Below are 24,315 nucleotides of genomic sequence, written 5' to 3' on the forward strand. Positions count from 1 at the left end.
TGGAACCAAGAAACAGCTCTTGCTACAAGTATCAATGATGTTTTTCTCAGCTCTACTATCTTCAGTGCTGCTACTCTTTAATTGTATCAGTTGTGTTGCTCTGGAATATACCATTGTGTCCCATCACAAGGTTCCAGCTCTTTCCCTGTGCAAACTCTCTCAAGGTGAAAAAAATGATAGGATGAGATAATTTCGAAGTTTTATATGCCCAAGCTTGATCCTTGTCTATCTGATATTTAAGTCGAACTTATATTCCCCTAATAGATTATTTTTTTATTTTCCATATGAGAATCTTACACATTGGAGTCTGGAGCTGCTAGTGATTAATTTGGTTGTTTTGTAGAGTGCACTTCCTCAAAGAGGTGGTGAGGTAAACCTGACTCTTGGCGGTATTGACTTGAATAATTCAGGGAGGTATGCATATTAGTATATTTTCTCTGTTTGTAGTATATTGTCCACTTGGCTTATGCTGGTGGCTGCTTCTATGCAGTGTTGTAGTTAGAGAGGATAAGAAACTGCTGACTGTACTATTTCCTGATGGACGTGATGGCCGAGCATTTACGCTTAAGGTGCTTCATTTGATTATTTGGTTTTTGTTCCATTATATCTAGTATGGTGCTAGAAATTTCTTTACCATTCAATTCTTCTCGTGCATTTCTGCTTCTCATTCTTTCTGATTTCCAGGCTGAGTCATCAGAGGATTTATTTGAGTGGAAGGCAGCACTTGAACAGGTCCTTGAACAAGCACCAAGTGCAGCCCTTGTGATGGGACAAAATGGCATATTTCGGAGCGACACGACTGATACAATTGAAGGATCTTTCCAACAATGTTTGTGCTCTCTAACTCTAATATTACACCATAACTTGTCCATGGATAAAACACATTTTTTTCCTGTTTATTGCTCTGTTTCTGAAAGTTGCACTTCAGCAGTTCAGCCTGAGTTATTTATTTGTACTGAAACATTATTTAATCACATTCAAATGCATTAAAACATTTGAATAATGTGTTCTTCAGGGAGAGATAAACGCCCTGTAAAATCATTGGTTGTTGGGAGACCAATTTTGCTAGCTTTGGAAGATATAGATGGGGGCCCGTCCTTTCTTGAGAAAGCTCTTTGCTTTCTAGAGATGTTTGGTAAGTGTTATTCTTGACTTTGGTAATAAGTTGTATTTTACAGTTAATGGTACATTTTTCTTATTACAGGTTCTTTCCTTAGACCTTTTTTTCTCCCTTGAGGAGCACATAAGCATTATTTTGCCTATAGTATGTTAATTACAGTATGCAGCAGTGGTACTTTGTCATTTTAATATGGCCTGATTATTGGCTGTTTGGCATGACTCCTGAGAACCCCTTAAAAGTGAGAGTATTCAAATCTGTTTGTTAGGGCATGTAATGGTACTGCTTGACCAGAAACCCAACCCTGTATTGTATCCATATTTTGCAGGTCTGGGTTGCTAAAATGACCTGAATTCGTTAATGGGTCAGATACTATTTTGCTTGTATGGATCTTATCCAGATCTTCCCCAGATATGGGCTTGTGTATGGGACCCATTTGGATCCTAATGCTTTTCATAAAATATAACATTTTTTATTTATTTGAGAGCAGTTGAGTAATCTCAAATCTATAATCTCTTTTAATTATATTTTATGTGTATTAAGAAGTACCAAATATAGAAAAATGGACTAAGGGCAATTACTCAGTTTAATGAATCTTGGACTGACAAGTGTGAGAACATGGATTCAAGTCTAAAAGCAGCCACTTTGTGGGAAAAAAAATGCCAAATCTTAGGTCGTATCCGGTCCGCCCCTCCCAAATACTGCTTGCTGGATCTGGAGCTAGGAAGACCTAAAACATTTCAGATCAGTTGTAAATCACACGTGCAATAATCTGAACTAAAAGAAAAGAAGCCGGAGAAAAGGAGATTTAAGAGAGGGAAGTGATGGAGGAAGAAGATGGAAGAAAAGGAAAAAAAAATTACTATTACTTATAGAAAAGGGTCATTTGTCACTAGTGTTCTCAAGCCTATCAACAACCATAAGGATTGAAAGAAAAGGAACAAAGAAACCTCCAAAGAGACTACTCAGGAAGGGTAGATCCCAATATAATTTCCCCTTATGAACTTCACTCCTTGGCAGTGAATCTTCTAGAACATTGTCTGGTCTCCTACTTCACTTGAATTGGATGTTCCATCCAACAAGGGACACCTTTCCTCTCTGATATCTTAAGTAACTAAACTTAACCAAACCTTTTTCTAAGTATATGGGATTAGCTACATGAATCCTGTTCCACCATTTGAAATTTGTTTTGCACCACATTCATTGTTACCTTTCATCTCCGAAGTAGTTGATCTAGACTACAATCAGTCTTGAATTTAAAAGAAAAAATGATGAAAATTGAAGAGAAGAAGAGAAGAGAGGAAGAGAAGAAGTACACGAAGAGAGTTTCAGAAAAAAGAGAGGGAAGGTTATAATTTCTGCCGGCCCGCTCTTAGTATTTATATAACTATTGGCTAACTGTAAAAGGGCTGAATTGCCCTTATTGCTTACATGGCAAATAGAATAAGAAATAACTAATAATAAAGCTGAAATAACTACCAACTAACACTGTCATATCTAACAGAAATATTGCTTCCATACGAACACTGTGGGGACCACATCAGTGTTCTCTACACTTCCCCTCAAGTTGGGAATAGATATTTGTCATTCCCAACTTGCATAGATCTGCCTCTAATTTCTTCCTTGGAACCGCCTTGGTGAGAAGATTTGCAAGCTGCATGCTGGAGGTGATATACGGAAGACACAGTTCTTGAGATGAAGCCCTTTCTTTGACAAAATGTCGGTTTACTTCAATATGCTTAGTTTTGTCATGCTGTATCGGATTATGAGCCATATTAATAGTAGCTTGATTATCACAATACAACATTAAGGGCTTCTCATAAGCAATACCCAATTCCTCAAATAGTGATTTCAATCATAGGATTTCAGCCACACCATTAGCCATTGACCTGTATTCAGCTTCTGCACTAAAACGAGAAACAAAACTTTGCTTCTTATTCCTCCAGGAGACCAGGTTACCTTCTACAAAAGCACAATATCCAGAGGTAGACCTTTTATCATCAACACTCCCAGCCCAATCAACATTTGTATAAACCTCTATCTTCATGTGAATATTATTCTTGAATAGTAATACCTCTACCTGGGTACCTCTTCAAATATGCTAATATCCTCTCAACTGCAAGTAAGTGAGTAGTCCTACGGGAGTGCATATATTGACTGACAACGTTGACCGCATAACTGATGTTCGGTCATGTGAGACAAAGATGGAGGAGTTTTCCAACTAACCGTTGGAACAAGGCTTTATCTTCAAGTGGTTTTCCACCCTCTGCACTGATCTTGTGATTCTGTTCAATAGGTGTATCTGCAGGCTTAACACCTAACTTTCCAGTTTCTTCCAACAAATTTAGAACATACTTTCTTTGAGAAACAAAAATCCCATGTTTAGATCTAGCTACGTCAATACCCAAGAAGTATTGTAACTCTCCCAGATCTTTCACCTCGAATTCTTGATGGAGGTGTTTGAGAGACTCAATCTCACCGTTATCATTCCCTGTCACTACAATATCAACCACATATATAGCAAGCAAGGTCAAGGAAGAGTTCACTTTCTTAATGAACAATGTATTGTCTGAATGGGCCTGTACATAGCCGAATCTGTCAAGGGCTTGTCTGAATCTATCAAACCAAACTCTGGGGGACTGTTTGAGTCCATACAAGGCTTTATTCAATTGGCAAACCTTCTTTCCTGTTTTTGCATCATAAAATCCAGGAGGCAACTGCATGCAGACTTCCTCCTGCAGGTCTCCATTGAGGAAGGCATTTTTAACATTCATATGGAATAAGGGCCAAGAGTAACTAGCTGCAAGGGACAATAAAACCCTAATAGTGGTCATCTTTGCTACTAGAGCAAGAGTCTCCAAGTAGTCTACACCATAAGTTTGAGTAAATCCATTTGCAAATAACCGAGCCTTATACCTTTCAATGGAACCATCAACATTATGTTTCACAATAAATACCCATCTACATCCAACCGGTTTCTTCCCTTTAGGTTGGTCAACTAGCTCCATTTCAACCTTCATTGCATCCATAACTAGCTCCATTTCAACCTTCATTGCATCCATTTCAACTTTCATTGCATCTTTCCACTCAGGAACTGACAAGGCCTCCTCCACTGTTCTAGGGATAGGAATACCAACAATAGAGGAAGGACCTGTAAGAGGGGGACAGGTGATCATAGGACGAGAACTGAGAAATGCAGTGGGCTGTAGATGTGGTGCAATGCCGTTTGCCTTTACGGACTGCAATGGGGAGGTCAAGGTCATCCAAAGGATGTAAGGGCTCAACAGTGGAAGGTATCTCAGAATTGTAGTACTTGGATCTGGATCCGCAGAAGGAACTGGAGCTGGCCTGGACTGCTGATGACCGAAATCAACCTGCCTCCACCGCCTGTGATAGACTCTCAAATCCCGGAACCTCTGACACCCCTCCCCATTACATCCCTCATCACTCAATGGAATAGGTAAAGGAACTTTTGATGAGTTAACCCCACACTCACTACTCTCCCCCTGAGGAGAAACCCTAGGATAATAGGGTACATCCTCAAAGAAAGTAACATCCATAGAGACAAATCTTCTCTTAGAAGTTGGTTCGTGGTAGTAATATCCCTTTTGAGTTTATGCGTAACTGAGAAAAATACATTTGGAGGCCTTAGGATCAAATTTGGAACGGTGAGGTCCAAGAATCTGAACAATGCAAGTACAACCAAAGGTTTTAAGGGGAACAATAAACAAGTCTTTATTAGGGTATAGGAGGGTAAATGGAGGCTTCATGTCAAGAACCTGTGAAGGAACTCGGTTAATGAGATACTCTACTGTAAGAATAGCATTTCCCCAGAAACGAATAGGCACATTGGAGTTAAACATGATGCTTCTAGCCACCTCCAATATGTGCCTATTCTTCCTCTCAACAACCCCATTCTACTGTCGTGTATGAGGACAAGGAATTTGATGATTAATCCCATGGCCAAGCAAATAAGAGGCTAATTGTTTGATTAAGTATTCTTTCGCATTATCAGATCTGAAGATTTTGATTTTGACCCCAAATTAGGTTAAAATCATTTGACGAGAGATCCGGGTCAAAGCAGAAACTTCATGTCAAGAACGCATAAGATAAACCCAAGAAAAACGGGCATAGTCATCAACAAACAACAAGAAATATCTGTACCCCCCCATGGCAGTGATGTGGTAAGGACCCCAAACATCGGTATGCACAATATCAAAAGGATTATTACTTCTTTTATTACTCAATGAATAAGATGTTCTACAATGCTTTGCAAGTTCACAACTCTCACATCTCAAATTGGACATTTGAACAGACTCAAATAAATCGGGAAACAAACTATTCAAAGACCGAAAAGATAAATGACCCAACCGATTATGCCAAAGCATAACCTGACTAACAGACTGAGAAACAAAAGACTTCCTATCTTCACTATCTTCCCAGTGTGAACTCTCTCCAAGTAGATAGATCCCATTCGTCTCACGGCAAGTTCCAATCACCTTCTTTGTCTCCAAGTCTTGAAAAATACATCGGTCAGGGAAAAATGTTACTGAACAATTATGATGTTTTGTAATGCTACTAACCGAAAGCAAGTTAGTATTAAGCTTAAGAACATGCAGAACTGAATATAAGGAGATGGCATTAGACAACTTGATGTCTCCCTTGCTAGAAATTGGAACAAAGGAACCATCGGCAATAGACACTTTATCTCTTCCAGAAGATAAGTGGTAGGTAGTGAATAGTGATGGCAAGCCAGTCATATGGTCAGATGCACCTGAGTCTATTACCCAACAATGTCTAGTGTTACCTGGAGTTGAAGCATGATAAGCTGAGGCCTGAGTACCTGAGTGAGCAAAAGCTGATGTGGGAGCTGATGGTGGCTGAGATGATTGAGCTGAATTGCCAATTTCCTTTTCCAATTGAGTCAGGGCAGCCCAGACAACAACTAGGGTGTCTAGAGGTGTGCTTTTTGTGCCCGATGAGGAGGCACAATCAGTGTTAATAGCCATATTAGCATTACCCCTTTTGTTCTTGAGTTTTGTTGGGACTAAATGAGGCTGCAACTTCCAACAGGTGTCTTTAGTATGCTTGGGTTTCTTGCAATTTTCACGTTACTACATCCCGCTTGTCTTCCTTCTTTATATCCCTCTCCGTATCACCCCCAGACTTATATTTGACTGCTGCCAAGGCTGGTGGGAAGGGTTGATGCTGCATCATAACCTTTCTCCTAATTTCTTCACTATGCACTAAGGAGTAGGCTTGTGATAGGGTCACACTGTCTCTTGTCAGTAGTTGCTGTCTCACAATATCGTACTCAGGATTCAGACCAACTAGGAACTCAAAAACCTTATTATTCTTAACCTGCTTTCTATGAGTTTGTGCATCATTCTGGCTTTCCCACTCAAGTGTTTCTAGGTGGTCAATTTCATGCCACAGATTTTAGTGTAGAGAAGTAAATCGAGACTGGTTTCTCTCCTTGCTTAAGGTTGTTAACCTCACATTTCAGTTCATAAGCCCTAGCAACATTAAGGGGTTGGGAGTAAGTCTCTTTCATGACATCCCAGATTTCCTTAGCTGTTTTCGCCCACAAATAGTTTCGGCTGATATGTGGCTGCATAGAGTTGCACAGCCATGTCATAACCAAATAGTTCTCCTGAACCCATTTAGTATAGGTTTGGTCCTCCTTAGTTGGTTCCTTCACATCTCCCAACAAGTAGCTCAGTTTTCCCCTACCCCCAATGGCCATCATGGCCTATTGAGCCCATTCTAGGTAGTTTGATCCATCAAACTTAACTGTTGTAATCTGAATTCTCAGACATGTTACCAGAATTGCTAGTCCCAAAAACACTTTCCTCTTGACTCTTAAACTCTATTCTTGATCAAGAATTAATAAAAAAATATTTTTTAATTTTTGTAATAGGAGAAACAGCACCCAAACAGCTGATAACAACCGGCCTAGGTCTTACAAAGAACACAGAAAACAGAATTCTGAATGAAACTGGTCCAAATTCTGATTTGAAACAAATAACAGTTCTGAATTTTAGGGTTTTCTCTCAAAACCCTAAAGAAAACACAGATTTTCCAGCCACACCTCTTAGACTAAACCAAGATGATCTTTTCTAAAGTCTATCACAAGAAAAAAGCTTACTTTATGAAAAAATCTCTGGCCGCCACCTTCTGGTTGATGCAAAACCCTAATCTTGAGGATCCAAAGCTGCTTCTGATTCTTCTTGACTACTGGAACTCACCCAGACTTCTACAATCTCTTTAGTAGTAGCTGCACACTACCAGTAACCTCCAAGAATCAGCCGATCCTCCTTCCTTGTTGAAAAACTTCCAAATCTAGGAGGTTCTCATGCAGTCGGCCTAATCAGACTAGCATAAGAGTTTCTAGGTCGGCTCTGATACCAGGTAGTCGATCTAGACTACAATCAGTCTTGAATTTAAAAGAAAAAAAGGATGGAAAATTGAAGAGAAGAAGAAGAGAAGAGAGGAAGAAAAGAAGTACACGAAGAGAGTATCAGAAAAAAGAGAGGGAAGGTTATAATTTCTGCCGACCCACTCTTAGTATTTATATGACTATTGGCTAACTGTAAAAGGGCTGAATTGCCCTTATTGCTTACATGGCAAATAGAATAAGAAATAACTAATAATAAAGCTGAAATGACTAATTGAGATAACTACCAACTAACACCGTCATATCTACAGAAATATTGCAGCCATACGAACAGTGGGGACCACATCAGTGGGGTCCATATCAGTGTTCTCTACATCTGATATACTGGGAAAAGGTCCACAAACGCATATTACCATTTCTCATCCATCCTATTACAACCTGGGAATCCCATCCACCTCTACTCTCGAGAAATCCTAATTGTGCACCAATCTTATCCCTTTAAGAGAGAAATTCTGCTCCAATGGCATTTCTTTCTCCCATGGGACCTAGATAAACCATCAAAGTCTCCCCTTTCTGACTTTTGACACCCCTTGCACCTTATCTCCCTGGGGCTGAATTGCCCTTATTGCTTACATGGAAAATAGAATAAGAAATAACTAATAATAAAGCTGAAATGACAAATTGAGATAACTACCAACTAACACCATCATATTTAACAGAAATATTGCAGCCATACGAACAGTGGGGACCACATCAGTGGGGTCCATATCAGTGTTCTCTACATCTGATATACTGGGAAAAGGTCCACAAATCCATATTACCATTTCTTATCCATCCTATTACAACCTGGGAATCCCATCCACCTCTACTCTCGAGAAATCCTAATTGTGCACCAATCTTATCCCTTTAAGAGAGAAATTCTGCTCCAATGGCATTTCTTTCTCCCATGGGACCTAGATAAACCATCGAAGTATCCCCTTTCTGACTTTTGACACCCCTTGCACCTTATCTCCCTGGATTCACAAAGGAACATAATTATTGTTCATATCTTGTACTTCATTCTTCAATACCCTTGTTCAAGCAAATTCTTTGTGAGAGAACTTTTGGGTGAAAGAGGTATGGAGCAAACTTGCCCCACCCAAAATACAGGCCTTCTATTGGGAAGTGTTCCTTGGAAATATTGATGCACAGAAGGAACAGAATTCGGATGCTATCCCAGCTTTACCTGTCAAGGACTCTCATTTAGTGGGTTCTGATCAAACGAAGGATATTGACTTGGCGAATCAGGGAATCCCGACACTCTCATCTCCTTTGCTTCCTTTTGAATTGGTCTCTAATTTATGTCTCTCTACGTATGCAGGTCCAGCTAGTACCCCACCTGCTAAGGAACTCTCAATCACAAGTGCCACAGTCCTGGAGTTTGAGAACCTGCTGGTTGGTAGGGTAGAGGAAGAGAGGGCTAGAATTGTATCCTTTGGGATTCAAGAGAGGAAAGGAAGGACCATTTCATCAAGTGGGAGCAAGTTAGCCAATCTAAGGAACGAGGGGTTTAGTAATTGGGAACATCCTGATTAGGAACACAACTCTACTAGGTAAGTGGCTTTGGAGGTTTCCCTTTAAGAGTGACAGATTGTGGCACGGAGTGATTGAGAGCATTCATGGTGTGGACGGAAATAGCTGGGATGCAAAAGTTTCCCCTCATAGTTCTTCAACTTCTCCTTGGAAAGCAATTCATGAAATCTACCCTACTTTCCTCAAATCCATCCGGTTCAATGTGGGACAAGGTAATAAAATTTTGTTCTAGAAGATCTTTGGATCGGGGAAACCCCACTTAAAGACCAATTTCTTGATCTCTTTGCACCATCAAACCTCAAGGGGGAAGCTATATTCCATTTGGGAACTCTGTGTCCAAATGGTGTGAACTGGAATTTGGGCTTCAAAATGGGACCAAGGGAAAATGAGTCTGAGTCTTTGATCCGTTTGCTGGACCTTTTACGGCAAATCCAGTTGGACCCATTGTTGGAAGACTCTAGAATTTGGGTAGGTTCTCCAAATGGTCTCTTTTCTTGCTCTTCTTTCTTCAGAGTACTTGTATCCCCCAATGTCCTAGTTGGGGATTTCCCTATGAAAGAAATCTGGTGCAAGCCTATTCCCCCGAAAATTCAATTCTTCTATTGGGAAATTTTCCTCGACAAGGTAAATACTTGTGATGTGTTGTAGAGAAGAAGGCCATAGATTTGTCTTTCTCCTCATGTTTGCTTTTTGTGCAAGGAAAGTGGTGAGACCTTATCTCATTTAATGATATCTTGTTCTTTTGTGCTTCAAATTTGGGAATTTCTTTTGTACTCTCTTTGGCTGTAGATTTGCTCCCCCTCAAGACGTGGTAGGGCTTTTCAACTTTTACTTCTTAGGACAACGGAAGAAAAGAGGGATGGCAATGTGGAAAGCAACAAACGCAGCAATATGCTGGGTAGCGTGGGAAGAAAGGAATAACAGGATTTTCTTGGAAATAAGTAGAATAGTAGAGGAAGTGATTGATAGCATCATGGTGAAAGTAGCTCACTGGGTAGAATCCTTGGACAACTTTCAAGTCTTCTCAGTTACAAAGATTCGAAGAACCTTGTTTGAAGTAGCACAATCATTGAGAGTGAGAGACAAAGTAAGGTTGGAGTGGGAACCACCAGAAGGCAATAAAGTGAAACTGAATTTTAATGGAAGCTCCTTTGGAAATCTGGGACTATTAAGTATAGGGGGAGCATAGTTGTCAAGTTGACGCCTAGGCGACAAGGCACCCTTTGAGGCTCGCCTCACCTAATCGCCAAGCAGTTTTTACTTCCTACTATAAAATGCTTTTTTGTTCATTCTTTTTTGAAATTATAATTATAAAAGACATTATTAAACTAAAATAATCATTTTTTTGTGTTTATATACTAATTTCTTTTTATTGTTTTTCTTATTTATTAGGGTTTAATCAAGACAAACATTGCTAAATACTGTATTGTGCCCTCAAAGACTTCAAAACCTGAACAAATAAGTAAGGAAGAACTTAAAATTTTATCTACTACTACTACTACTACTACTACTACTACAGAGTGTGCCCAAAGCATGCACCTTAAATGTACTTCTAAGCCACTAATCCACATTTGTCCTTGTGATAATAGGTAAAATAAAATAGACTTTATTAACTTCTGTCTTTAGATGTGATTTTTTCAATCTCTATTACCAAAAAAAAATCTTACTAAAATTTCAAAAGAATAATATTCAAAAACAGTATTTTATAAACTAATACAATAAATAACCTATCAAATCCATGTTTATATAAAAAGATGATTTTTAATATCAATAAAATTATACAAATAAAATATTAAGAATTGAATAACTATTTTAATACTTAAAATTTATAAATTTGCAAATGATATGCATATTAAAATTATTATATATTTTTACCAATTATTAATTAATATTTTAATTTATATTAATAAGTAATAACAACACATTTATTATTTATAAAAAAGAAAAATATTGTTTATAGAATATTTAGGAAATTGAATTTATCAAATCCATTAATCTACATTTATTTAAAAAAAATATTTTTCATATTAGAAAATTATATAAAAAAGTATTAATAAAGGAATGACTGTTTTAGTAATTAAAAATTATGAATTTTTATATGATATGTATATTATAAATTTTAACAAATTTGATAAGTTATTGCTAGATTTTTATAAATTATTAATTAATATTTTAATTTGTATTTGAGAATTTAATATTTAGTTGACTTTTTTAAAGATAAAAAATTAAAAAAATAAAAAATAAAAACAAAAATAATTTATATAATAATTAAAATGTAAAATTATATATATGTGCATCCTAATATATTATATCACTAAAATATACATTTCCTATGTATTTATATACTATTTGTGATTATTTTGATCTTAAATTTAATGATATTATTTTATTTATCCATGCATTTACATATTTTTCGTCTGTATCCTTGCTACTACTACTAGTGGGTATGTTCTCAGGACCGATTGGCACTAGAAGCTCATTGAAGGCTGAACTTTTGGCATTACCATAAGGTTTGAAGCTAGCTAAACAGATGGGATACAATCATGTTAAAGTGGAAGGGGACTCGAAAGTAGTCGTTTCCTAGGTAGCAAACAACAACCATTCCTTGTGGATGTTTAAACTGTTAGACAGTGTTTGCCCTTAGCTCCAATCAGATTGTTGTACAAATACATTTATTGTAAATGAATAAAAGTACATTATTCTTTTATGTTGATGTTGGTACCTCTTAAACTGGACACTTGTGAGACTTGTGTTAGTTTATAATGTTCTCAGCCATTGGATAGACTTGGGGAGTTTATCCTACCAAGGCTGACACTTATGTGCTATCAAAGAAGTTGGGGCAGTTTGTCTCAGTTGGTAGGGTTAGACCCAAAGCACATGTAGTGTGTGGTTGGTTGAAACATTGAACCCGAACCATTTTCCAATTGGGGATTGATGGTAAAAACAAGAAAGTTACAAATAACCCCTAGACTTGATTATGGTACTGCACTAGGTGTTGGATTTTGCCAATCAGTGAGATCCATTGAGGGTCAAAACCCGGGTATGTTGGTGCAGTTTGAGAATTCATCTAAGTGTGTGATCATAGTGATATAATTGATTCATTTGTCGGACAAAGTGAATAATAGAGCTTACACGCTCTCTCATGGAAACCTAAACTGTCGGCAGTGGATTTTAGCTATGTTTAAGATTTGGTTTTTGCAAAATATATTTATATGATATATATATATATATATATATATATATTATGTTTTATGAAAAATGTTTGCAAAATGTTTTAATTCTCGGGATCCATCTGAGCAAAGAGTGTGACACTGTACCTTGTAGCTAGGGGAGAGGTCCTTCCTTGTCGGGCAGTATTGTGATCATTAGGGGCCGAGAGGTTAAGTGTTAGAGACCATTAAGGGCTGATTACCTTATGGACTTTATCTTACTTAAGTCCATTATCCTTGGGTCTTCATAGGATGGCTGAATTCAAGGATCATTTAAATGTAAATGTTGGGCTCATATTGAGTCCATACTAATGTGCTCAAGGTTTTACTATGTTTAGTAGTGAGTTCGGCCAAGCCTTTTCATAGAGGTTAAGCCGAACCCATGTAGACTTATGTGAGGTCATTGTGGGGTCCTACACCATACAAATCAGGCTTAAATTGGCCATGCAACACCCTTGGGTCATGAGCCTTATAGTTGATGGGCCTAAGGCTCATAATTATTATGATTAATTAAGTTGTCACATGGCAGTTTAAGTTGTCATGTGAGTTGTCATGTGACATGGGGTGAATGTGGCTGTGGATCTGGGTATGAAGCACCTAATCTTATAAGAAGATAAGGTATATCTCTAATTATAGTCCATATCTGATTCAGATATGAATTATCTCCTAATTAGATTAGGAGATAGCTCCATAAGAGATTATAAAAGAGGAGGGGGTGGACCAGTCTAAGACAACATCATATTTTTTACAGTTTCTGGTTTTGTCTACACCCTTTTGTCTCGCAATTATATTAGGATATAGCTCTATAAGAGATTATAAAAGAGGAGGGGGCAGATCAGTCCAAGACATCTTCATATTTTTTGCAGTTTCTGGTTCTCTCTACACCCTTTTGTCTCCCAATTTTTTCCCAGTTTGACCTTATATATTTGGGACTGATATAGATTAGTCTTTCCTCTGAATTTTGCAAGAAAAAATTAGGGGATATCAATTAGAGAGGGTTATTGCCCCTCCAAATGCCTCTCTAATTGGAAGCAAGTGGGTATATTCAGTGAAACCTAATTCTTACGGGAAAACAACAAAGAAGGAACTATGGTTTGAAGGAAAACTGTAGCAGTCAAGAGGGAAAGAAACTCGAGATGAACGATGTAAAGGGGGATCAAAGGATGGTTGGGGATCATGGATAGGTGCATGTGTACTTACAAGATCAAGAGAAGAAGAACTCGTGGCTAGAGATAACGGATTAGCTTCTAGTGATGAAGGGGGCAAAGTGACATGAGCTAGAGCAACTAGCCTCTTCATAGAATAGACATGGAGCAATTTTGGAATAGGAGGTGAATTAGAAGAACCTGTAGAGTCAAAAGAGTACAGTATCGATGGAAGTAGCATGCAACTTAACAATGTGGGCAAAAAAGGAAATGTTTTCAAGAAAGATGACATTGTGGGATACACGAACTCGCTGAGACTGAGGATCATAGCAAAGGAAGCCCTTATGATTAGGGTTATACCCCACAAAAGCACACATTGTTGATTGGGGTGTAAGTTTTGTGTGCTCATGTGGTGGAAGGTGAACAAAACAAACACAACCAAAGACAGGAAGAGCAGAAAAATCAGGTGGACGGTGAAACAAGCTTTAGAAAGGAGAGGTATTATGTAAGACAAATGAAGGAAGAATGTTAATAAGATACACAACAGTGTTGGCCGTCTCCACCCAAAACGAAGTAGGAGCATAGGAATCATGAAGAAGGGTCCGAACTATGCTCAAGATATGTATGTTTTTGCACTCTGCCACTCATTTTGTTGTGGAGTGCCAGGACAAGATCTCTGGGATTGAATTCCATTCTCTCAAAAAGTTTTGAAAGTCTCCATCAAGATATTCACCCCTTGAGTTTGAATGGTGAACCTCAATGTTTGCATCAAATTGGTTATTGATCTTTACTAAGAAAGATATATTGCTAGAAAAAACTTTATATTTGTATCTTAAAAAATATATTCAGGTAAATCGAGTACAATCATCGATAAATGTAACAAAATATTTATATCCCAACTTGGAAACAATTGGAGACGACCAAACATTACTATGTACTAGTTTAAAAGGAACAAAAGCATGTTCAACAATAGAAGGAAAAGATAAAATGTGGATTTTAGTCAAGCATCAAGAAATGCAAGCTTTATCAACATTATTAAAAGAAGTATAGGGATGACCAAGTTGCCTATACCATAAATGATATACATTATTTCTGCAAATAACTTCAGAATTAGGGGTAGTAGTAAGCAAACAGGATGTGGAAGAAAGCCCCTGTTTCTTTTCAATTTCCAAGGAAAATAGATGACCTAGTCTACGCCCCTTCCCTTTCACCGTCCCAGTGCATTGGTCCTGTATCAAACAACCATCATGGGAAAAGGAAACAATGTTACCATCCTTAATTAGCTGACCGAATAAGATCAAATTTGTTGTAAGTTTAGGAACAAAGAAAGTTTTAGGTAGACGAAAGAAAGCATTGACAGATGTAGATAAAGACAAATCATTGCATCCAACAATATCCAATTTCTCTCCGTTAGTAGTAATAATATGTTTATTCGAAGATTTGGGTTTAACGGACTCACCAGTGTGTGCTCTTGTCATATGGTTAAAGGCCCTAGAATCAATGATCCATAAGTGAGTAGGACTGGAACAATAATAGGATGACTCACCAGAAAGGCCAATGGATGAAAATGCAGAGGAAACGGCCGATGATGCTATCTGCCACATTCTTTCTTCTGTAAGAGCTCAAAAATTTTCATCCATTCCTGTTGAAGCTGTACTCCCAATATCTGCACCTTCAATTGTTGTCTGGAAAGCCTTATGTTGACTTTTCTTAGAACTTGAACCATTCCCCTTTGCTGGTCGGGTAGGACATTCAGGAATAATATGCCCATGTTGCTTGCAATAGGTACATAAATTTTTCTTCCGGCAGTATAAGATTACATGTCCATATTTCCTTGCATTCAAAACACTGTACTCGGGACAAGTCCTTCTTGGGCTTGGATTTGTTTATCAGAAAGGCTGTCTCTGTTGTAGAATCAGATTTTGACCTCATGGTCGATTGAGTAATGAGCTTAGTTTCTTTTCTGAGATGTTCCCTCAAAATTGTGTCAAGTGTGGGAGGAGTGCCCTTACTGAGAATATTGGACCTTACAATCTCATATTCAGGTCTCAGATGCATCGGAAAATGCATGATCTTCCTCTTATAAAAAGGTTCTTTCAGATTTTTGATGCAAGAAGCAGAAGTGGTTTCATCCATGTGAACCAATTCATATTCTGTCCACAAATTCACAAAGCCAGCATAGCACTCCTGTATTTTCTTCTCACACTGACAGTAAGAGAAAATCTGTCTCAATCTGATATTGACGAGAGATGTTGGACTGTTGGTACACCTTTTCCATGTAGGTGAACATCTCACTAGCAGTCCGATAACTTCTCATTGAAATAGTAATCTCAGTTTCAACGGAGCCAAGAAGCCAAGACACAACTTTGGCATTTCGATCTTCCACTATTTTAGCCCCTTGGAATCAGATTCTTCGGGTTGTTTTGTGGAACCATCCGCAAATCCCCATAGACCATTTCCCTCAACATAGAACTGGAAATGGAATTTCTAGAAGGCATAGTTTGTCCCATTGAACTTATCTGATAGAATATCCCTTTTCTCCATGGCCATTTCAGCAACTAAGAAACAAAGAACTTAAGAAAGTAGGGCGGCCGAAGGTCCAAAAGAAAACAAAACTTGATGGAAGATGTGTGTCCAATCACACAGCACAAGGAGGAAGCAAAACCCAATGAAAAAACAGCCACACAAAGTTCGAACTGATTACAGTCCAAAAAATGTAAGTTTCCTGGACTGTTGAACAAGAAGAAGGGCAAAACACCCTTCAAATGTAATCTGAAGCAGAACTAAGTTGTAGATCTATATAAATCTGACCTGGGCAACTTCAGATCTGAAGTTTCACAGCGATTGAAATATCCAATTGAGAGAGAGAGAGAGAGGAAATCCTATTGCTGAAGGCGATCTTCCAGATAAAGAACAACATAGTTGATCTCGCAAGCCAAAACAGATTTCAATCAAGTACAGGTTGAAAAAACTTGCTCTGATACCATGTCAATTTAGTTAAAATCAGAGAAGAAGAACTAGGAAATGAAAGGGTGTGTTCTCTTATTTATCAAAAAAAAAAAAAGGGTGTGTTCTCTTGAGTCACATTCCCAGAAATGATTATCTTATATATGAAAGTGTACAAGGTTACGGAAAGGATAGTTGTGTCCTTCTCTTACAAGAAAGAATAAAACAAAAGAATAGTATACATAAGTTACAACATAAAAGAGTGGTCCCAAGAGCCAAAAAAGGAAAGAAGATGTAAGAGACATAAATCAGTCTCTACAGTGGAAGTCTCCTCTAAATCATAGAGTGAAGTTGAACTTTGATGGAAGCTCATTAGGCAATCTAGGTCCTTCAGGTTAGGCATTGGGGGCATTTTTAGGGATGCATTATATTCAGGTCCAATTGGAGTTGGGAACTTTTTAAAAGCTGGAGTGATGGCATTACTACAGGGAATGAGTATAGCTAAACAACCCAGGTTTCAATATGTGAAGGTGGACTTATAAATGGTAATCGCTTGGATTTGCAGGCAAAATTCAAGAGAATTGGGAGTATTGCAAAGGAGGTGGAGGGCACTTTTAGATGGGCCAGGAGAACTACAAATGTGATGGCTGATTTTCATTCATTGGCTTAGCAAGGGGTGCTTAGGGAACATAGTCTTTGGCATGATTTTCTTGTATTTTTTAGACTCCAACCCAAGCCTAAAATGTATTTTTTAATCTAACTGAATGATTTTCTTGTTGCTGATAGAAAAAAAAGTTGTTCATCATGCTTTCATGTTCTGTACTGCTTTTTTCAGTTCAATGAAATTTCCTTTTATCCTTCAAAAAAAAAAAAAAAACAAAAAAAATCTTCCGTGTTCTGTGTCCAAAAAGGCCATTACCCAATGTTCACCCCTGGCTAGCCAGGGATTTTGGGATATAGTCTTTGGCATTTTTTCTTTCTTCCACAAAGTGTCTACTCTTAGACTCCAACCCACATTCTCATGCTTGTCAGCCTGAGGTTTTACCATAATACTAAGCAATGACACCTTTTGTTTTGTCTGTGTCTGTATTACCTAAAAATTCTTGTTTAAAAATCCTTTTGATACTATATTGTTCACTAAATGAGCTAATAATTTCATGCTTTTTTCAACAGGAACTAAAGTAGAAGGAATTTTACGACAGTCTGCAGATGTAGAGGAGGTTGACCGCAGAGTTCAAGAATACGAGCAAGGTTTTTACATTGTTGAAGTTCATGCTTATACATTGATATTGATTCTAACATGGGAATCTTTTGCTCATTATCTTTATGAGTTTTGGAAGGGTTATTTGTTCTGATATGAATATCTATTCATGGAAATGCCTTTGTCAGCTAAGGTTATATTTTGCTTGTTACTAGGGAAGAATGAATTCAGTTCTGATGAGGATCCTCATGTTGTTGGTGACTGTGTCAAGGTGTTCTCTTATTTGATGTCTGAGCAGTATTTCTAGACTGACATTTTCATCTACTAACTTTCATTTAGTTTCTTTATTTCAGTTCATCTGTATTTTTGCTTAATTGCTTGTTTGACAATATTTTTGATTTGCAGCATGTTCTTCGAGAGCTACCGTCCTCTCCTGTTCCAGCATCCTGCTGCACTGCATTGTTAGAGGCATATAGTAAGTTTTTCTGGTTATATGACTACAATCTTTTCTTCCTCTAGTTGATTATGTGATATTTATCGTCTAATAAATTATTTGTTGCTAACTCACTTGTTAGAGGCATATAGTAAGAATAAGATAAAAATTGCATTAAAGAAAATAATAGAAGTACAAAACTTCTGTGCTGGCTTTGTGACCTAAGTGAAAAACTGTAGCAGCTACCAAGATATACAAAAACTATATAAATTGAGAGATAACATATTTGTTGCTATCACTAATGTTACTGGTTATTTAATGAATATTATTGTTAATTGCTAGTGTACATATTGTTGGTTTCTATGCAAAACAAGAAAACAACTTAGGACTTAGAGGTAGGGATGCAAACGGATCGGATTGGATTCAAATCAGGGTATATTCGAATTCGGTCCAACATTGTTCATGTTGGATCCGATCCGATCGGATTAGATCTGATAGGACTGGATTTGAATTCGAATCCTATTGGTAAGTTGGATCTTCGGACCAACCCTCCCCTTGTTTTTAACTCACTTCCAACCTTCTCCATTCTATGTAGGGCACAAATAGGTCACAAAACTCCAAGAAGAAGACCAAAAAGGTTATTTATTTATTTTTTCTGCTGAAACTCTATGAAAATCAGACAAAAAATCAACCCAGAATTTAATCTCAGCAAAGAATAGGCACCAAAACTTGGTTTCAGTCAACAGTTTCTTTCCAAGAAAGTAATCTCAGTCAAAAATCAATCCACAATTTAATCTTAGCAAAGAATAGGCACCAAAACTTGGTTTCAGTCGACAGTTTCTTTCCAAGAAAGTAATCTCAGTCAAAAAATCAAATTTTCAGATCAATAACTATCAAAACCAGTCCTTGATTCCTCAAAAAGAGATCGAAGGGCTTTATGCCAAAGGGAAAAACTACAGAGAAAATCCAGTTTTATCAGCTGCTGCTTAGAGAAGATCTTGACAGCTTCTAACCAAAATCAACTCAACTAAAAAATGTACCTTTTCAGAAAAGATTCTGATCACCACCTTAGTTTGAAACCCTAATCTTGATTGTGCCTAAAACTCTGATTCTTCCTGGTCACCGGGTAATCTCCAAGAGTCTTTCACTTTTTTTGGGCAGTCTCCAACACTCCAGCAATCTCCAAGAACCAGGCGCTACTGCAGCAGATCTTGATCTAAGGAATTCTCATGTAGCCAACCAGATCAGACTCACATGAGAACCCTAGTCCTTTCTCGCCAAGTGCTCTGATACCAACTTGAATAAAAAGGATCTGTGTTCTAATGTAATTCAAGAGAAAGAGAGAAAAAGAGCTAGACTTCGAAGAGAAGAGGAGAGGAAAGAAAGAAAGAAGGGGTTCGGTTTGATTAATCTGCCGCCCCATTAGATCTTAGATATTAAATAGATAAGTCTCCTTACAAGAGTGGGAGTTGCTCTAATACCCCTACTTAAAATAAAACACAAACAAATAATGATAAACATAAACGAGGATAAACAAAGGCCAGCCGGCCCAACTAAAAAAAAGAAAATAGAATACTTAAGTGTGGGGATGGAACCACACACACACACTAGGAGCTATTTAACTATCTCTACACACAGAAATGTTCTAACTTGATCAGATTGAGAAAAACCCAAGGGAAAAAGGTCTAGAGAGAAAACTGTCCTGAAACCCTGTCCTGGGAAGAGGGATATAGGTCTTCCGATCAGCCCAAAAGAAACAGAAGGTGCCCAGGCAGTAATCGACCCCCAAGGAAAGGTCAAACAACTCAAAAAAAAGTCTATCTCCAGTTCAAAATAGATTTCAGAATTCAATTCTACCAAAAACCTACCTTCCTCTCTCTGATTCTCTCATTTTGGGCAGTTCTCCAGGGCTAACACCTTGGGCACCAAAAGTAAACTCCAAAACTTCAGAACCAGGCTAAAAAACTGTGGGCGATCAGCATTTCTTCTATTCCATGCAGTTGGCTGATCCTAAACTATGATGGAAGCCACTCCAAGAACTCCTAACTTGGCTCTGAGACCAAGTAGAATTCTGCAACCTAGAAAACCAGAGAAAAAAATGTATGCTGCAATAGGTTTCATCACTTGGGAAGAAGAAGAGAAGGGGGATGAAAAGAATATTAGAGAATGAAGGGGAGCAAAAATATTGGGCGCCCCATTCAACTAGTATTTATACTTTTGTCAAAAAATATGTCAGGGACAAATATGCCCTTAGAGGGGTGGATGTTAAAGAACACTTATAAAAACATAAAATCACTATGGGCTAGGGCCCATCAACTACAAAAAGAATATGATGAAAATAAATGGCCTACATGGGCCAACTGTCAACAAATATTGAACTAGCTCAAAGTGGTAATCATGTAAGTCAGGTGGGCAATACATTGCTACTCTACATATTTACAATATTGTCACCAACTTATGTTATAGTACTATCTCTTGTACTCCGTATAGTGCTGGTAGTTTTCATTGCAGAATATGTCAATTTCAGTAAAATTTTGTTTCACTAGCTATTGAAATGGGAATATGTTCTAGAAGTATAAGAAAATTTGTGGACATTTTAAGCTATGCATAGATTTGCTGTTAGACAGTCTTGTATGCCCTTAGCTTCAATCGGATTTGATGTACTTTTGTTATTTAGTGGAAATAAATTAAAGTGCATGTTTGATTCATGTTGTTTGGTATAATTCTGTGTAAGACCCTAAAACTGGACACTTATAGAAACTTGTGTTAGTTTTTAAATGTTCACAGCCATTGGATAAGTCTGGGGAGATTTATCCTACCAAGGATGATACTGGTGTGCCACCAAGTGTTGGGATGGCTTATTTCGGCCATCAGGGTAAGACCCAAGGCACATGCAGTATGGGATTGCTTGAACCCTTGAACCGGACCAGATTTCCAGTATTGCCCTAGACCTTGGAGACAGATGGGCAAAACTGGAAAGTTACACCTGACCCCTAGACTCGATTATGACACATCACTAGGTGTCGGATCGGACTGTCTTTGATGTGTCAATCAGTGAGATCCTTAGTGGGGGTCAAAACCTGGACATGTTGGGGCAATCTGAGAATTCATCTGAGTGAGTGGTCATAGTGACAGGATCAGCCCCTTTGTCGGACAATGGTAATGATCGGTAATGCACTCTCTCTGATGGAAACCAAATTGCCGGCAGTTGATTTCAATCGTTGGAATTTTGTTTTGCAAAATAAGATATATATATATATATATGTGTGTGTGTGTGTGTGTGTGTGTGTGTGTGTGTGTGTGTGTGTGTGTGTACGGTTTCAAAAGATTTGCAAAAGGTTTTAATTCCTGGGATCCATGTGAGTAGAGAGTGCGGCACTGTTCCTTGCAGTCGAGAGAGAGGTCTTCTCTTGTCGGGCAGTGCTTGATCATTAAGGGCTGAGAGGTTAAGTGTAATCTTGCACCTGCCCACAGTCCCTGGGTTTTTATAAGATGGCTTGCCTCAGGGACCACTTAATGTAAGTGTTGGGCCCATAGGGTCCATGTGATGGGCTCAAGGGGGTCACTGAGTCTTTCAGTGAATTCGGCTAGGCCTTGTAATAAAGGCTGGGCCGAACCCATGTGGTTGGTGTGTAGATCAATGTTTGGGTCCCACGCCATACAAAGAAGCCCAACTGGGCAGCAGGTTGGAAACTAGTTAAACACTGAACACTTAATGGGCCAAAAGCCCATTTCGAACTGGGCTGATATGATCACCAGTTCATAGGGCGAATCTGAGATTAGTGTTAGTAAAAGGATTGGGTCTTTGACCTTATTCACTCTAAGAGACCAAATTCAAATTAGATTTGAATTTGGTAACCTTCTGATAAGATCAGGAGTTAACTAACTTGATCTGTAGATAGGATTAAGATTAACCTCTATCCAAATACTGATTTGGATTGGGATAACTCCCAAAATATTGGGAGGTTTCTTAATCAAGAAGAAAGAGGAGAAAACCCTAGCAGAAATATCAGATTTCGAACTAGGGGGTTGGAGTAAGCAAGAAACACATCCTGCAATCTGAGATTTGATCTCTCACAGACTCCAGAGAGAAGAGACAATTCTGCCCTCTTCGTCCCTGGACTTCTCCTCCTTCAGCCGCCGCCACTAGGATTCTTTGCAGCAACAGGAAGTCAAGAAAGCAGTTCTTGACAATAGTCTTGCAAGAAAGACACTAGGATTCGGTGTTCAAGGTTTCCAAAGGGTTCTTGTGAAGAATCCAGTGTGTAGGACGCACCCTGCTGGTTCCGTTCCATCCACAGCTGTGTCATTTTCAGCAGGAGCGGATCTTGGTCACTTCTTTGGGCGTGAACACCAACTTTGGGAGATATTATTTCTCCGGATCAAGTATAATCCTTCCTGTTTCCTTTTGGTTCAGATCTAGTTTGTTTATGGTTCAAGTAGGATCATTGAATAATGTATTCTAAATTTAGGGAATATGATTCCCAGTTGGAAGAAGGTAGGAATTTTTTTTTGAAATTCGCCCCCATTCCGCACCTTTCTTGGCGTCCATTAGATGGATCCTACCATTCTTTCATTTGCACCAAGGTATCCCCTGGTCACTTAGCTTTGCCTTGGTGTCTTGTAAACTTTGCTCTTTTGCATAGTGATCAAGGTGATGCCTAGGTGACAAGGCACCCATGGAGGGTTTCCTCGCTTATGCGCTTTGCTAGTTTGTATATGGTGCTAATATATACTTTTAGATTCTTAATTTTTGAGGTCATAATAATAAAATAGACATCATTAAATTAAATTGTCAACATGTGGGTTAAAATACTAGTTTATATTTATTATTTTCTTGTTTTTGGGGTTCAATCAACACACGTTGGCGTATGCTGTGTTGAACCCTCAGACTTTAAAACCTGAACCAACAAGACAGAAAGAACATGTGAAAAATTTCTCTAATGAATACATTTTTCTTCATTCACCATTTATTTTCTTCTTCTCCTAGGACAAAAACAGGGGCTCAGCCCTCTATTTTCTGAAATTTCCATTCTTTCTTCCTTTTCTTCTCATGAAAAATATATTGATTTTCTATGTTTTAATATGAAATTTATACTTTATTTTATGAGGCTTATACATAATTACTAGTTAAAGATGGTTGCTGGTTGCTATTGAACCATGGTAATTACCCTAGTACTCATGGTTGCTGGTTGCTAAAAAAATCCATAGCCTAGGTGACTAGGCAACAAGGTACCTCCTTGTGGTCTAGCCTTGTGCTTTGAAAGCTATGCTCTTTTGTTGCAACTGTTGTTAAATTAACAAATTTTGTTTTTGTATGGTGATTCATTTCATAAGGAATTGAATGCAAAGAACCTCGAGTTAATGCCATGCGCTCTGCAATATTGGAGACATTTCCAGAACCAAATAGGCGATTATTACAGAGGTTTGACTTCGGCTCCTCCTTTCTTCTATGTTTTCTTCTCAATAACATGTCTATCTTTATTTGTTTTCTTTTCTTTGGTTGGATTTCACTGAGCTCTATGTTAGACAAAATTTATGCTTTATGGATATTGTTTGCCATTTCAACTCAAATTTTCTGTTGTGGACATCTCTTATCTATAATGTTCTGCATCATATTGCATGAAAAGCTACAAGTGATTCATGAATCATGATTTGAATTCTTGTGGCATTGAATAGCTTATACCAATTTAGGATTCTTGTGTTGACTCCCAACGTTTGTGGTATAAAGATTACTATAGTGGCCAATTGGCGTTCATTAAATTACAGATTTATCCTACAGAAAAATTACATACACATGGAGCTTGGATATGGCATTTTCCAACCCCCACACCATACACTTGCACATGATAGCTGAATACTTGAACGGTCTTAGTGTACTTGCATGGACACAATACATGATGGTACCAACACTGGATACTGCATTGGAGACTAAAATGTTCATCTTTTTTTGTCCTTATGGAGACTTCATAATATATAATAACTATTATAACATGTCATACAACAAGAATTTCATAAACATTAGAAGTTTCATTAAGCTTTAAACTTTGCAGGATTAAAATATTGCAACAAATATTTATTTTTTCTTTTTTGATTAACAACATGTCCAGTGAAGTTTTGTTCAAATATAGCAGCAGCAGAAAGGGATACACCTCCTTGCTTCTACTATGAGGGAGGGAAACTAGAACAATGGTGACAGTGCACCACACTGATCGAAAAGTTAAGATGCAAATGAATTCCCATCTCAACATCACCACTTTGTCCATCTTAAAGCATATCTATCTTCTTAAACCTT

At 37.9% G+C, this 24,315-nt stretch overlaps 1 protein-coding gene across 6 annotated transcripts in view; it reads left to right on the forward strand.

Moving 5' to 3' along the window:
• Positions 1-24,315, forward strand: part of LOC148871746 (rho GTPase-activating protein 7-like) — a 116,798-nt gene that overhangs the window by 13,434 nt on the left and 79,049 nt on the right. For all 6 annotated transcript variants that reach the window (XR_016107486.1, XM_088971124.1, XM_088971127.1 and 3 more), the window contains exons 4-11: positions 344-414; positions 491-569; positions 685-829; positions 1,016-1,135; positions 17,560-17,637; positions 17,803-17,858; positions 17,993-18,062; positions 23,358-23,445. Coding sequence is in view for 5 of the 6 variants with exons in the window: in XM_088971124.1 (XP_088827250.1) it covers positions 344-414; positions 491-569; positions 685-829; positions 1,016-1,135; positions 17,560-17,637; positions 17,803-17,858; positions 17,993-18,062; positions 23,358-23,445 (707 nt within the window). In the remaining variant the exon portion in view is untranslated. The remainder of the gene's footprint in view (positions 1-343; positions 415-490; positions 570-684; positions 830-1,015; positions 1,136-17,559; positions 17,638-17,802; positions 17,859-17,992; positions 18,063-23,357; positions 23,446-24,315) is intronic.

This window comes from Nelumbo lutea, chromosome 2 (assembly GCF_056320005.1).
Source record: "Nelumbo lutea isolate HS-2025 chromosome 2, American lotus-T2T, whole genome shotgun sequence".
Taxonomy (NCBI): domain Eukaryota; kingdom Viridiplantae; phylum Streptophyta; class Magnoliopsida; order Proteales; family Nelumbonaceae; genus Nelumbo; species Nelumbo lutea.